At 41.6% G+C, this 15,515-nt stretch overlaps 1 protein-coding gene across 15 annotated transcripts in view; it reads left to right on the top strand.

Moving 5' to 3' along the window:
- celf5a (cugbp, Elav-like family member 5a) overlaps positions 1 to 15,515 on the top strand; it is a 190,059-nt gene that overhangs the window by 154,442 nt on the left and 20,102 nt on the right. For all 15 annotated transcript variants that reach the window (XM_075485144.1, XM_075485141.1, XM_075485142.1 and 12 more), the window contains exons 5-6: positions 2,784 to 2,863; positions 9,376 to 9,522. In XM_075485144.1, the coding sequence (XP_075341259.1) occupies positions 2,784 to 2,863; positions 9,376 to 9,522 (227 nt within the window). The remainder of the gene's footprint in view (positions 1 to 2,783; positions 2,864 to 9,375; positions 9,523 to 15,515) is intronic.

Raw genomic sequence — 15,515 nt, 5'->3', positions numbered from 1 at the left:
CCTTTAGAGTTGCCCATGTGTTATCATAATTTTTACAACATTGTACACTTTCATTCTAAAATATGTGCATTTGTTGATATTTATAACAGTCAAAAAACGTTTTTTGTTAGACTGAAGCATCATCTACAAAAACATCCAAAGGCCAGATCACAAATACAATCTCTCCATAGCCACCATTACACCCTTTTTTTTATCAGTTGTTAATCCAAACAAATATATCAATGAATGAAAATGTATTTGAAATTTAGTACAATGATTTTTTTCACTGAAATCTCAGCATATATGTCATATAAGTCATTCTGTCAGTGTCAGAATTTGAGCTTTCAGTTTTAGTGGGATGTATTGCTGTCCTTTACATCCCAATATCTCTGTTTCCCTAACACTGTTTGTAAAGTGTACAGTGCATGCTTTTTAATATTATAAAAACTTTTGGAGATATCGAGTTTATGTGACATGCAGCAAACGCTGAAGCGACTGTCTTGCTTTGTGTTGTAAATTATTGCTGGCAGGCACAAAGGGTCCAGACGTACAAAGTTTGAACTTTTATTAACAACGTTGGCAGTCATTACAGCAACTCTTCGGCAGGCGTATTTCTTCCCGCAACACATATCCCATAGTGCACTGGGATGAGGTCACCAAATAACATGAAGGACCGATCTGACTCCAGCAATGAGCTGCGTTCATGATCAACGTGCCAAACATATTACGGAATATTACAGGCACAAGGTTTTTTTTTCATGTTTCTGCAGTCTATTCCCTGACCACTGCTTTTAGAAATTGTTGTGGAATTATATCTAAGGGGGTTTGAAGTCAAAGAGCTCTGACTCTGCAGTGGGTTGGAGGAGGAGATGAAAAAGATGGATGTCAAAACAATTCAAGTGTCCCCACTGTGAGAATGGGGACAGCCAAGGGAAGTAGCATTCCTCTTTGTGGCTCTGCAATATATTTGTACTTATCTGAGTCAACTGTCCAAGCGTTGCTATTAGATTCATCTTTCTTTTGCTTTTCTGTACTATTTCTGAAGATGTTTATGAAATGTTATGAACACCAACAGAGCAAACCATTGTGCTGTAATTATGTGCTGTAACTTGCACTGTTCAAATTAATAAGAACCTTTTTGGTTTATGGTGCAGCCAGTGCATCACTTGCAGTATATTATGAGTTAAAATCCTAATTATAGCAGTATATAGTGTGCACTACTGTAGAAAAGACCTTGTACAGGTCACTGGGAGCTCTGTGTCTTTTCAATCCATACCTCAATAGGGGGCAGTGGTTTGACAGCTGAATGGGCATCTTGATCGGCTGGTGTCCACAGGGGTAGGCCCATTAACAGAGGAAGAATGGCAGGGTGACTGGGTCAAGCTGGATAGATGATAAGAAGAATAAAGCATGAAAGATTGAATAAAAGAAAAGAACCTTAATATGAAATTAGGTGACATGGGGTATAATCGCAAGAGGACATGGTGGGTCAATGGCTGCAGTTTCACAGGAACGGGTAGCTTCACTCCTCACATGTTTCTGTGCATAGGATTAAGGAGTTGGGTTTGGTCTATTTAGGTTCCTCGCAGACAATAGACATGAGGATTTTATACAGGCTCAGAAAACAAAACAGAGGAACAGTTGATGTGGTGTATGTCTAAATTCCTTGATCTGCATGAGAAACATTTTTACCATTTGTACCTTCAGTTTTAGCACTTTTTCTTTAGCACAGCACAGACACATTTCAACATACACTTCATACAAACCGGAAGCCAACCCCCTGTCAACAACAAAGTGACACGCTAGAAGTTTCAGGAAACTGAAAACCAATTCTTGACCTTTACTCCACAGCTCCACCCACCAGTGCGCTGAACCCAGCCGTGAGCGTAGTTGAATGCCGCTCTTGCTTTAAAAGCAACATTTTTCTTTTCTTAAATTGTTTCATGGCGCTATTAACTGCACACATGTGTCACTGATAATGTGTGAGAATTAGTTTTGTAATAGATGGTCATGTTTTCCATTGGTCCAGGCCAAAAAAAACCAAAAAACAGAATAAGACTGTAAATGCATATAATGGATGACTTGGCAACATAATTGAAATGATAGATAATAATTGTGATGATACATAATAATTCCTCTTATGTTGTAAATAAATGTACTATTTGAGAGTGTGTTTTTAAGGAGATTTAGAGGATGACACTTAGAGACAACATACGAGTGAATCATTATATTAAAGAGGGCATACTTCTAGTAATGAGATAATAGTGTTGGAGAGTAAACTCTGATCCAGCAAAAGCTAGTGAACATTTAAAGTCCTCACAACAACCACACCAAAAAAGCATTGGTTCTGTGGTTTCTGGTGTTTGGACAGTCTTCTTCATATCCGCAAATATCGATCAGGACTTCAGGAACAATAGATTGTTCTTCAGTGGTTCTCCGTTTGAGTTTAGTCACTTTATCTAGTAGTTAATATGCACAGACAGGCATGTGGTGCTAAATAGCATGCTTTTCTGCTTCATCAGTGCAATCTTCAGCCTGCAGCTTCTGCCTGCTTGTCTGCCTGCCTAACGCCTGGAGTGGGGCAGCCTGCTGTGCAACGAGAGCTTCTGACTACACAATGATTTCTGTGGTGTCAAATTTAATTCAACATCCTTCATTAATATTGTCTTAGATACTCACACAGTTGAATACCTTCATGATATATGTATATACTGTGTGTGTGTGTGTGTGTGTGTGCATGCGTGCATGCATGCATGCTTTTTCTGCGTCTTCTTGTGTTCATGTGCTTCTGTTCTTTTTTTCAGGTTGTGCCTTTGTTAAGTTCTCCACACACACTGAGGCTCAGTCTGCAATCGGTGCCCTGCACGGCAGCCAGACCATGCCAGTGAGTACAGCTTTCTCTATCAAATCCAACATCACAGTGATATACAAATTCCCCAAAGTGTTTATACAGTAGCACACAAAGCAGACATACACAGCCTGCAACTCACAATAGTTAAGTGCAGTTCACCTCTGGATTTAAAACTGCAAACTGTAAAGTTTGTGCTCTGGATTCACCTCCAACTTCAGGGTTTTAATCGACTTACAGAAAGTGCAGCCGTCCTCATATATATCCCAGCTTGGAAAACAGACAGGACCAGAAATACCTTTCTGTCTCTATTATTAGCAGGGTACTTCTAATATCCTAATCCTGATCTAATTTTTAGATAAAACTCTTGAGAGTCATGATTGAATTTTGGGTGAGTCATCAAACAGTAGTTCTGCTTGCATAATCACTGAATAAAACTCTAGTGCGAGATTACATTTGCTCATTATGTACACACACTGCATCCTCTAAATTCTCTCTGCATTGGATTTACCGTGAGCTCAAAAACTTCTCATTTGTATGTGGTAAGTGTATACGCATGGTCCCTGTATACCTGATGGTGTCAGAATCAAAGCTACTTAGTCTGCACTCCAAGCCTGAATGGAGTTACTCTCCATGGCATTTGGAAAGAGGACAGAAAGTCACATCTTGTATTATACAGTAGCCTGAAGGGTATTCTGCTTTTATCCTGTTTTTTTATTCGAGAATTCTCGTCTCAGAGAGGCAAAGACCCTGAACTCTTGTGCTCCCATGTCACAGGTGTTGTGTTTTGCTGTATGATATCTATATTAATGGTTGCCAATGTACAGTTCAAGAGGGGAGAGCTGAGGGAACCACTGGTCGCCAACTGTCCGATTTCTGCACAACTTCTGAGTCAATCTAAGTGCAAATGACTGCAGGTCACAAGGAAACTCTTTGAATGTCCATTCTCCATAGATAACCCTCCTTTTGTGTTGCGCCATCCGACTATCTTTGCAAGCTCTCTGCCCTCACTCGTCTCTCTTTGGCAGCCTCTCGGGATATTAGGGAATAGACTTGTTTACTCCACCTTTCACCACATTGGCTGCTGAATTATTCATCTAACTATAAGCAGAGTGCTGAAAGGAGGGGTGGGTGGTTGAGACAGAGAATAAGAGGACAGAGAGGCAGAAGGAAAATGAGTGAATGGACAGGATTTATACCTCCTGCTCTGTTAAATTGATTATAGAAATCTGATCAGCATCTCATATCCTGTGGCTGCAAGAGGAGAGGGCACAGTGTGCCTGCCTCGCTGAGATTAGCAGACCACCGGTGGACTATTATGCCTCAGCAGGACTGATTTTCAGAGCAAAAGCTCCTTTAATGTAGCAAAAATCCTGGAAAAAGACCAGTGACCATAGATCCTGTGTGTTCAGTGAGTCACAGCAATAAGATAACTTTATACACACGCATAGAGATGGAATAAATGAATAAAATAACCTTTCCTCAACCGTACTTTTGGGTGAATTAAAAGACGGCATAATAACTCAAAAGGTAAAAGAAACAAATTTAAAAACCCTGAACTTCTTAAGGACCCAATTGTCTTGCAGACTATAAAACAATTGCCTTGCTCCTGCTTGTCAAGGCCTAATTTGAATGTTCTCGTGAAGTGAAACAAACTGAGCTGAGCTGTTTAACGTGTGCATACTACATCTGCTGTCACCCTAAGGATATGGCTGATGGCCTGAGTCAAACAGATAACAATAAACAAAGCTTGGCGTGAGAGTGCAGTGATTACTAACCCTGCAACTGACTGTGGCAGTTTGATAGATCTACTGCCAATCCAAAAATTTGAGAACACCGACTTCTTAGAGTTTATGATGGTGCACACACGCACATGAATTAGTGTGTGCACATGCATAAACAAGTACAAACGGAGGTGCTCCATGAGTGGCACATTTGCATGCATACACGCGCACCCTTTCCATAATGCTCCCCTCACTGTCACATACTCGTACAGCCGCAGACCAGGGTCAAAGGCTCCCTGACTGATCTTATTTTCCAGCTCGGAGGACTTGAGCAGAATACATTTGTGTTATTCATGTAGAGGGAAATGAGCATTTTGTATGTATTCTATGTATGTCTGAGTTGGAAGGGATGGAGGAAATCTGCATTAAGTGTGTGCACACATGAGGAGTGTGTGTGCATGAATTGAGGTCACTGCATATATACAGTAAATAAACTTGCTTTTGTGAGAAAACACACCTTTGTATTATTTTGTGTATTCATCTATGTGCTTTTATGATGGACACCAAATGAGAATGGTGTACCAATATAAACAATAATAAAAACTTATTCTAGCTAAACTGTAAGAATCCCATAGCATCAGCATGTCGGCATAAATGCCTCTCCATTCCATACACACCATCTTCTGGCCCTCTTCGGCTATCGTATGATCACAGTCGCAGAGCCTCCGTTCTGGGTATGAGTGGCTCAATTAAACATTTAAATGCAAGAGCTGTAGAGCAATTTGCTTTGATTCAGCAGGGCCATGTAGCAAGTAAGTCCTGGGACAGAATTACGCAGAGACAGGAGGGGATGCGGGTCAGGTCCGTAGAGCGAAGCTGATTTTTTTTCACTCCACATCCGCGTCAGCCAAGTTTGAGGCCGTTTCAGCTGACACAGGCACTGAGATAGAAACAGTGTCGGGATGATGGGAGGATAAGCACACAACTAAGGAAAACAAATGAGTTAAGGCTTGTTTAGAAGAGAGAACTGGATGATTGTGAGTGAAGAGAGGAAAAAGAAAGCTTAAAAACATATTAATAGGATTCCCCGACACAAGAGATAATGGGTGATAACTTGAGTCGGAAATTGATGAAAAAAGAAGGGTGAATTAACCAAAAGATTAACTGTTTTGAAAAACCTAACGATAAGTAAGTATCCTGTGTCATATGTTCACATGTGACATTTGCAACAAACCAAACAGCTTGAAGATTAGTTGAAAATCCAGTGAGTTCGGGTTATTTTAATTGTGGATAGACCTCCTGCCCCAACAGACACACAGTGTGAGAAGCAGCTGCCCTGTGTAAACTGTGAGGTAATGGAGCGGACAAAATGCAGTCTGGTTGAAATTGCAAATATGTTTTATTCCTCTGAGTGGTCAAAGAGAAATATAACTAATAGCTATACTTACTGGTGCTCAGCTGCCTCTGATACACTTGTGTAAACATGCTCCCACTGAGAGCTCTGTATCCTCGTTTTTTGTTTCTCACTTTAAAATGCTTTCTTTCACAATTATCATCTCCTTTGAAGGGAAATCATCACACCCACCTGTTCTCAACATGATCTCTACCTGTGGATCTATATCCAATTTTCCAACCCTGAATCTGATGGAGGAAAATTAGTTTCCAGACGAACAGTGCACGCTATGCTCCTGCGTTCCTGAAGAAACCGTTGTGCTAAAAATAATTTTTCATTTGTGGTTGGGACTTCTTGAATATAAAATGGTTTCTTAAACTGTGATGAATGAGCAGCGTGAATGCAGAATGAAGCCAGATGTTCTGTCAAAAGGCCACTTTCCCTGACAATACAGTCTGCATTAAAAGCGGCAGTATTTATTTTTCATGGAGTGCTTAGTCTTTTCACTGTAAAACATTAAACACAGAGTAGAAAATGTCATTAAAAACAAAATATTCTTCGACATGTGCCACCTATTACATTTGTGCGCAGGGTTAGCTCAAATGGGAAAATGGACAGTTATTGAACAGAAAAGTCAAAACCCAGATTTGAATCTAATTTTAAAAAAATTTGCAACAGTCAGCACGGAAAAGCCTATATTATGCACTGTATAACAATATTACTTCTGTCAAAAGGTTTGTTGCAAAAAAAGGTTCTAAAAATGTTGTTTAACCTGCATCGGCCTTATCTTTTGTCATCATTTTTGCAAGAGAATGAAATGTCTGCTTGCTCAAATATGTCAAAAGTACTAGTCCGCCTTCTAACTTCCCATCACAAATGCATGCATGCCTGTGTTTGAAAACAGTGAAGCTTAAGCTCTCTCATTCACATTAGGGTATGCAGCTTGGACAGGGGCCAACACAACCCTTTTTAGCTATGAGATGGGACAATAAAGAGGCAGACTTTCGCTTTGGTTCAAATCTCCGTAGTGCCTTTTTATTCTCCCTGTTTAACTCCTCTTCCTTCAGTGGCTCTCAAGGCAGCTGGGAGCCGCCCGGCAGGGGGATTCTGCTCACACTTGGCAGCTTAAAAATTTAATGAGACTTTCACTTCGCACTTCATCCTCCTCTCTTTATAGCGATGGAGATTCTGCTTACTGATATCCTGACAGGCCTAAATGGGAAAACATCTGAGATAAACAAATGTGGCAATGGATGCTTAGCCGACAAGCTGTATGATTCAGGTGTCCTAAGGAGAGCCGGTGGGAGGGCAATCTGAGTGTACTGAGCTCCTCGAGGAAAGCTTTGCACATAGTGCAACACACAGTCGAGAGTACGAATGAGAATGGCACAATGCTCTTATATAACCAGACAGGTCATTTCACGACAAACCTTGTTTCTGTTATTTAACCAAGCGCACTCCTGTCTAGTTGTAGTTGGAAAAGAGGCTGACTGCGAAGTTCCAACTTAATCTGTTCAGATTATACATCTCAGCCTTCCCCCCAAATTAGAGCAGCAGAGCAGGAACACACAGCTCTCATTACCAAGAGGGGTCATAGCTTTTTTTCTTGTTTTTACTGTGTGAGAGAGTTAAAATATTCAATATGCAGGATACCGAAATGTGCAAATGCACTGTCCTGATCTGCACTCTCCCAAAATTAAACCTTATGATAAGGTATAATGAGGCTGATGGTAAATAAATGAATAAAGAAACTACAACTGGCACTACAACTGTGTTTAAATAAAGATTGGAGAGACTCGTCTTATAGTTGATTTAAGAAAAATTGCTTAAGGGATGTATTTTATATTAAAGTGTTCTGTCTCCTGGTTTTATTGCAGAAGCATACAAGGCTCTGAAGAGGGATTGCACATACTGGTGGACAAAGAAGCAAAACAATTTGTCATTTTGTCTGGGAGGAGTACGGGTGCCAGCTAGTTTGACGACTAGTCTGTTGGACAATTAGCAAGCTAGTTTGCCAGTCAGTAAATCGTTCAACTATCTAGACAACCAGTCATTAAGTCAGACAGCCAACTAACTAACTGGCCATCCACCTAAGTCTTTCGAGCCTGTGATTCGACTGAGCAAGCCCAGAGGAGAGGGCTGGGGGGGAATATTGAGCAAAGTGAGGAGAAAGGGAAAAGGAGAGCATAAAATCTATAAACTACAGTGGAAAGGTCCAATGCCTGTCTTCGGGTATCTTTTGCTATCTGTACATGTCTTTATTAGGAGCAGACATCAGTTAGGGAGGGAATCAGAGACAGGGAAATTAAAAACTTAAAGGATTTTTTTGTGATAATAATTCCTGTTCTGATTGATGCCATTTAGAATAGCATGTTCGTGGTCCCTCATAGCTCCCACTGTATTTATCCACACCCAAACAGCCACATGTTCCTTAAGCGCTCACACCACCCTTTCAGTCCCAGCACATCAACAGTCACCACTGTTATTGACAGCCTTGCATCAATTTCACAGGACCTCTTATCATGTTTGACACTCAACCTTTCTGAACTGTCAGATCAGAGTAATATTTTGGCCTTTTATGTGGATCGATTGGCTGGTTTGGGGGCGCTGAGGGCAAGAAAGAGGCGGTGCACACAAAAGGTCAACTGTAGCGCTCAATCATTTGAAGATTCTTAATGAAGGGTGTGCGGCAGACACACCTGCTGGTTTCATTATTAGGCTGTATAAAGAGGTAATGTTGATTAAGGGATGTGTAGCTTGCACCAAAGGCCCAACGAGAGAACTGACAGAGGACAAAATCAGAGAAAGTGTCCTAAAAGGGAGAGAATTTCTTTGAAAAACAGCAATGAGGAGTAGTTATAATAGCACAAAAAGGGGAATAGCTGAGGTGAAAATTGAAAGTACATGTCATACACCGTGAGGCAGCTTTGTTCCCTGTGACTCTATGTAACACTGATTGAAAGAACCGAGGCTTCCTCTCTGCCCATCTGCCTGTTGTTGATCTATTCACTCATAAATGGGAATATATATGCCAGCCACAAAATGAGAAGAAGCCATTCTTGGCAGAAATCCAAATGTGCAATGATGTTGCATCTCAAATGTAGCCTCCACCGTCAAGAGAAAGAAAGAAAAAATTCTGATATGCAAGTGTAGGAGCTCACAAGGTATTGATTGTAACAGCAGATATGGTTATTAATAAACACACATACCAGACTAAGAAATAAAAGATAATAAGAAACTCTCTTAAGGTTTTGTTCCTGTCTGTCTCTGAACATGCAGTCAATCATGATGATCATGCATTTATCTGATAGCCTTTCAGTCTTCTGACTGACATGGTGATGCAATGAAACTGGTTTTCAATATGGCAAGTTTGAGTGTCCATGTCCTCTTTTCACTGATTTTTTGTTTGTTTTGCTCCCCTTACTCCGTAGGGTGCTTCCTCCAGCTTGGTGGTCAAGTTTGCGGACACAGACAAGGAGCGCACCATCAGACGTATGCAGCAGATGGTAGGGCAGTTTGGCATCTTTAATCCAGCCATCGCCCTTCCCTTCAGTACCTACAGCTCTTACGCACATGCGGTGAGTTGGAAAAGGCATATGAAGCATGAGAGCTCCGAGAGTAATTTATGTACATTGGAACGGATTATTGCCTACTGCGTAGTGGACACATTTATGAAATGAATTTGAAAAGTGCAATGAAACTCAGCGCTTTTTGACACTGTCGCTCTTGGACAATAAAACTGTTAGGTCAAGGCATGCTAGTCTTTAAAGCTGCTATCATATAATGCAATATATTGTCCCATCATCATTGTGTCAAATGACCACTTGTGTGTGACAGTTCCTGCTCAAAGTGTTGGAGATTTACCACTGAGCTCCATAGTTCCCCTCAAAGCTCGACTATTTTACTCAATCACTCTCATAGTTTGTCAAAGAGCTTTCAGCCACATTATAGGCAGGAATTAAAACCCACTGTATTCTGCCCAAACAGCAGAAATCTCAAACTCTCAAACCTAAGGAGACATTCAGCAGCTAGAGCTACCGATCGTTTCCTTGTGAATCATGATAAAGCAAAACAGACCTAATACTGTTTCTCGTTTATCACAAGCAGGAACAATCTGTAAATCCTGCCGCTGCTTAACACAGTTAATGTTGGTTTAAATCCATAGGTGTTGTCACATAGTTACGACTCGACCTGTGTGGTGAAGCTGGGCTCACAAAAAGCTTTGCTTTGACCCGACATTCTTCATCCAGGTTATATGTGTACTTTATGATAGAGTGAATAAGTAAGGCCTGGTGAAAACATTGTCCAACCAAAGCTGATAATTAACAAAGATTAAAAAGGACTATTGACTACTTGTCAGATAATGGTTGCTCGTGCTCTTCATCCTGTGCCCTCATATTTGGTGATATATTTTACAGATGATGTAAAAAGTAACTAATGTTTATAAGATAGATTTAAAGCATTGTGTTAGATGGTGTGTTGCTTTGAATGTAGCTGAATTATTTCCTTGTGCATTTCCTTACGATATTGAATACTAAAATCAGTCAAAAATACGACATATTAGCAAGAGTGCTGATGTTTTCTTTATAATAGAAGTCTTAGATTGCTGTTTATGCTGTCATCCGTATTGGGCTAATCACTGTTTTATTCAGGCAGTACCATAGATGTTATAGAACTCACGTCACATATTGGACGGACAGTTCATTCCATACGAACAGTTTTTACCTCGCCTCTAACTCGTTGCTAATAACCATGTTGATGTTTTAACACAGGAAATGTGTCACTGTTGTGTGCTTTCGGTAGACACGTAGAATTTGACGTGTTTTTTTTCTCGGACATGGCAGACATTGTCATAGGTGAAAATGAACCTGGCTCACTATTATCACTACCATCGGCCCCACACCCACCCCTCTTCCTTCTCAGCGCTGCCGTGCCGTTACAACCAGATTTTGGCTACTCTTAGCACGTAGGCACATTTAGTTGGCTTGTACCCTCCAACCCCTTCATCAGCTCTCCTCTGCCCTCCCACCACCGCTCACCCAACCCCTCAGGGCATGGCACCATACACACACAGTAGACCCTCGGCTCTTTGATGAGTTCAGACAGCCTGTGCAGCCCCTCTCGCCACGCTCCCCCCTTTACCCTCGATCACACTGCTTCTCAACCCTTCCCCTCTCCCTCCCACTGTCCCTCCCTCTGGGCCCATGAGATGCTTCAGGGTCCACAGTTGACTCAGAATATTCCACAGGCAACTTATCTGCATAGAAACTTTCTTCTTCCCTGCTGAGGCAGAGCACACATACGTACCACCTCACGGCGTACACTACCATATGCATACGCATGCACACTACCTACTTGAAAAAACTAAAATGAATTTCCATCCAGCACTGAGATAAAAACCTGGGCCCCTGTCACAACACACTGAATAAATACACATAATGCATCTCAGAGAATTTATTTACTGAGTAGGAGAAACACAAATTCATCGTTTCCTGTATTCATTTGGATGTAGAAGTAAAAAAAATTTCGCAGTTTCTAAATGCCAGGATTAATTGTTGATGTTAGCCAGGTCTTGGGGGCTTATCCATTTCCCTCATTTTCATATCACAGCCATGGGACCCACTGTGAAATGTGCAAATTGACCATCCCAGAGTAATTGCGAGGCCATCTCTTGTGCACTCTCCAGTAAAACTCCCACCTTCATTACCATTCATGAAATGCAGCCCTTTCCCGGGAAATGTGGAGAAATGCAAATGTTTAAGGGGTGGTGGAGGCAGTGGTGGTCTGCAGGGAGACCATTGTGCCCTGCTCAGGTTGGCCATGACTTTTATTTACTGTGGCAGAGACCTGTGTTGGCTCATACAGACACACACAAGAGACGCACTCCTTCTCTCCTCCTCCACTCTCTCATACACACATATAATATGACAGATAGCAGGAAAATGCTATGAAATTCAGCTTTGAGCGAAAGTAACAAGTGCATGGGGGAAACTTCAGCGTTTTTTTAGGCACAAAGATTATGAAGCAGAAATTATGCGAGTGAAGGTGAAATTCCCCTTGTATTTCGAAGTATGAATCACAGAGATTGTGGATGCTATATGAACCTGAATATAACAAATTCACCAAAATAAAGAAAGTTGCTGCAGAAACTCCGAGGAGCGGCAACCTTGGAGATAAGCTCACCCCCAACTTTTGACAAAGTAATGAGTACGCAAGAGGCAGTAATGGATTATCAGTAAAGTCTGCGTTATCACAGCTCAGTAAAGACTTATTTAATGACTAACGACTGGCTTTCTAGATACGAATGAAGTGGAATAAAGAAAATACTAGTTATATTCAGTGTGGGTGTCCAGCTTGTGCAGCAGTTATGTTTACCTTAGACTCATTGGTGCCGGCTGCATACGCATGGTGTGCAGACTTGAGTTCACTGCAACCACCGGGAGTGTCCTGAAGTGATACAATGAATGTTTCGTTTCTGAAAGATGAACTACGCACACTCCCCCAAGATGAAAAACCTGCAGTGACAGAAAAAGGACTTTATCTCTAAAGGCACACTACATGTTCGCCTACTCTCCATATACACTGGCCAAGAGAAGACGAAATGGCAAAGTACAGGATGCAGACACAGGGAGAGATGGTATATATAGCTATAGCCAGTGAATACAGTAAATGGTAAATTCAAAGAGCTAGCTCTTCACTACGGCAGTGGATAGGATTATAGAGTTGAGCTGACAGCCAGTAAATTGGATTTTAGTCAAACCAGGAGAAGGAGGGGCTCTGAACACAAATTGGAGGGGTACAATACTGACAACATATGCCAAAAAATGAGAAATGTGCCATTTTTATGACAGACACATACACTGGTGTGCTCTGACAGGACACATCCTATTTGCAAAGGTGATTTCATAAAACACAAGCCAAGGAAAGCAAGACAGTGAGATTCATGTTTCAGTACAGTGTCGGTGTTGAATGATAATAGCTCCTCCGTGAATTGCTGAATTCGAGTAATAAAACTAGCTTTATTACTTTTTTGTGTCGCTCCTTCAAGACGAAAACATCATATTTGTACACAGTTAGATGTCACCTTTCTTCCCCTCATCTTCTGAGGTGGTGCCCCGTGGTAAAGCCAGCCATTTTAGCTCCTCTTGGTTTGTTTATCAAAGGACAGGTGAAAACTCCAGCACGGCACGCCTCTCGCCTCCATAAGATAGTAGGCTACATAAACAAGAGGAGGAGGGATGACTTAACTTGCTGCTAATAGTGACAGTATGAGGGTGAATGAGAGGGAAGATGATGGCTGTAAACTCACATTAGGAAACATCTCCCCCTGTCGGCGGGATCCACAGTCAGACAAATCTTTTTGCCACACAGCACACACTAGGAATGATGGCAACAAATTACGGCATCATTTGGCTGTACTGTAAACCTCCCGCACACATACACACCCCAGTATGTGTGTGTGACCTGATTTCGCTGTATTATACTTTTGAGGACTAGCTTTTGACAGCCCCTGCATGTGCCTCAACACAAGCACTCATGCACACGCACTTAAAAGTGCATCGGATGTGAAAAAAATCCTATTAAAATCTTTCTTTGGAAATTCAGCCTGCTAGCATGGTGGTAAAAAATGTGGCCCTTGAGCACCAGTCCTCAGTCTTTTAGTTCACCTCATTGAACTGCTGTCTCCCTCTCCCTCTCATTTTTTCAACCTTTTTCACCCTCTCTACCTCTCTCCCTTTGCCTCTCTTTGTTTCTGTCTCCCCCTTTTGCCTCCATCATTGGCTGGTTGGACTGTAAGGGGTCACATGTCATAGGGTTAGGAGTCAGCGAGTCACAGAGAGGCACAACAGAGATAATTGCTATGTGATAAAGAGGTGATTGCCTGCTAGCACCAGGGGAGAGTAATGCCATCAGGTTGCAATAAAAAAGCAGATGTCCTACACTAAATGAATGCAGCTGAAGTTCAGGTAGCTTCCTTTTTTTCCTTCCATCTCATGCACTCCTCTTTTGTTCTGCTTGTTTCTGTCTGCCTGCTCTTCCCTGTTTCATGAGGTAAGAAAAGGCAGCAAGATAGGGTTGTGTCTATGATGATGATGATGATGACTCAGTTGTACTCATTCTTCATCAGAGACATTTTCTATCTGCTGGGTAGTGCATGAATAAAGGAAAGAGAGAGACTTTTGAATATAGAAGCTTTTGAATTTTTGAAAGACGAGAAATAAGAACATGAAAAGTAAGAGGGACTTTGATTCTGTCAATATTACCACTCTGTTTTCTGCTCTTTAGCTTGTTTTTTCTTTTTTTTTTTTGGTAGTTTTCTTTTCTTTATCAGAGTTAGTGTATTAACCACTACATTCAAAGATAATTACATGCTTGAATTTCCTATTTGCTGGATTTTGATGTGGAGCAAAGCATCAGTTAGTGCCAGAGTTATCCATGACAATCTGACAGATGGCCTGTATTATCTTAGACATGAGTAGACAGAGAGGATGATATTCTGGACAAGCTACGATTAACTCCAACTTCACAGTGGCCACAGTGAAGAGGCTGCAGACTCATTAGAACCAGCTCAAAATCCTCAGTCCTCTCAAAAAGCATCGCCTTAAAAAAGACAAACCCCCCCCGATCAAAAAAAACGTTAGTGGTTGTGACGGTGTATTTATTCTATAATACCAGCCCAGTCAGACTCATCGGCCTGAAGTCCAACACTGTTCTCATCCTAATAGGAGGGCAGTCACAGCATTGCCAAAGCAAGTTAGCCCCAGACCTCTTTGTTTGTTTCTGTGCCATTGCTTTTGTCAAGTTTCTTGCTCTGCTTCTGTCTTTTTTAGCTATCCCCCTTGAAGGCTCGATTCATCTTATTTGGAAAGAAATGGATGATCCCCATTTGTCAGGTTGATAAAATTATGCAAATGACAAAAGGCGTTAATAGATAGCAGTGGCGAGGTATGTGGCTAATGGATGACACGCCAGCACTGGGCACTCTACAGCAGGACAGCCACTTTCAGGTTACCTGACAGGGGCATTGAGGGAAAATAATTGGCTTTTCCGTTGCCGGATCCACATGCAAATACAAGCAGAGTACAGTTCTATACCTCCACAGACTCATATTGTAGTCATTAGCATCAGTGCCGGTGACAGAGGAGTTTGATTTCTGCCTATACCAGTCAGTCTCGGGCCACGGACATCAGCAGCTCCCTTGACACATACAAGCTATGCAGTATTAAACAGATGCAGAGATGGGGGCAAGAGGTTGGCCCTGTTGTGTTTGTATTCCTATACCACACAGGTCTGCATGCCTGATGGGCAGCTACACAGCCAGCAAAAGATTATTGATTCCCTAGATAAACCCACTGGTTCACAAGCTGCAAAAGCCATTGTACAATGATGGATTTTCTTCCGAATTAGGCATTCAGAGTGTGGTTTTGCACTGGGAGGATTTAAGCAGAGTGTGGAAGCTCAAATAGTCTTGATCACTCTTCATGCATGTTTTATCCATGTGTGTGTGTGTGTGTGTGTGTGCATCTTTGTGTGCGAGTGCGGTTCAAGGCAGCGGTGCATTTGAGCTTGT

Source organism: Odontesthes bonariensis, chromosome 15 (genome assembly GCF_027942865.1).
Source record: "Odontesthes bonariensis isolate fOdoBon6 chromosome 15, fOdoBon6.hap1, whole genome shotgun sequence".
NCBI lineage: Eukaryota > Metazoa > Chordata > Actinopteri > Atheriniformes > Atherinopsidae > Odontesthes > Odontesthes bonariensis.
The sequence above is the reverse complement of the archived record's forward strand: the minus strand, read 5'-3'. Positions and strand labels throughout refer to the sequence as shown.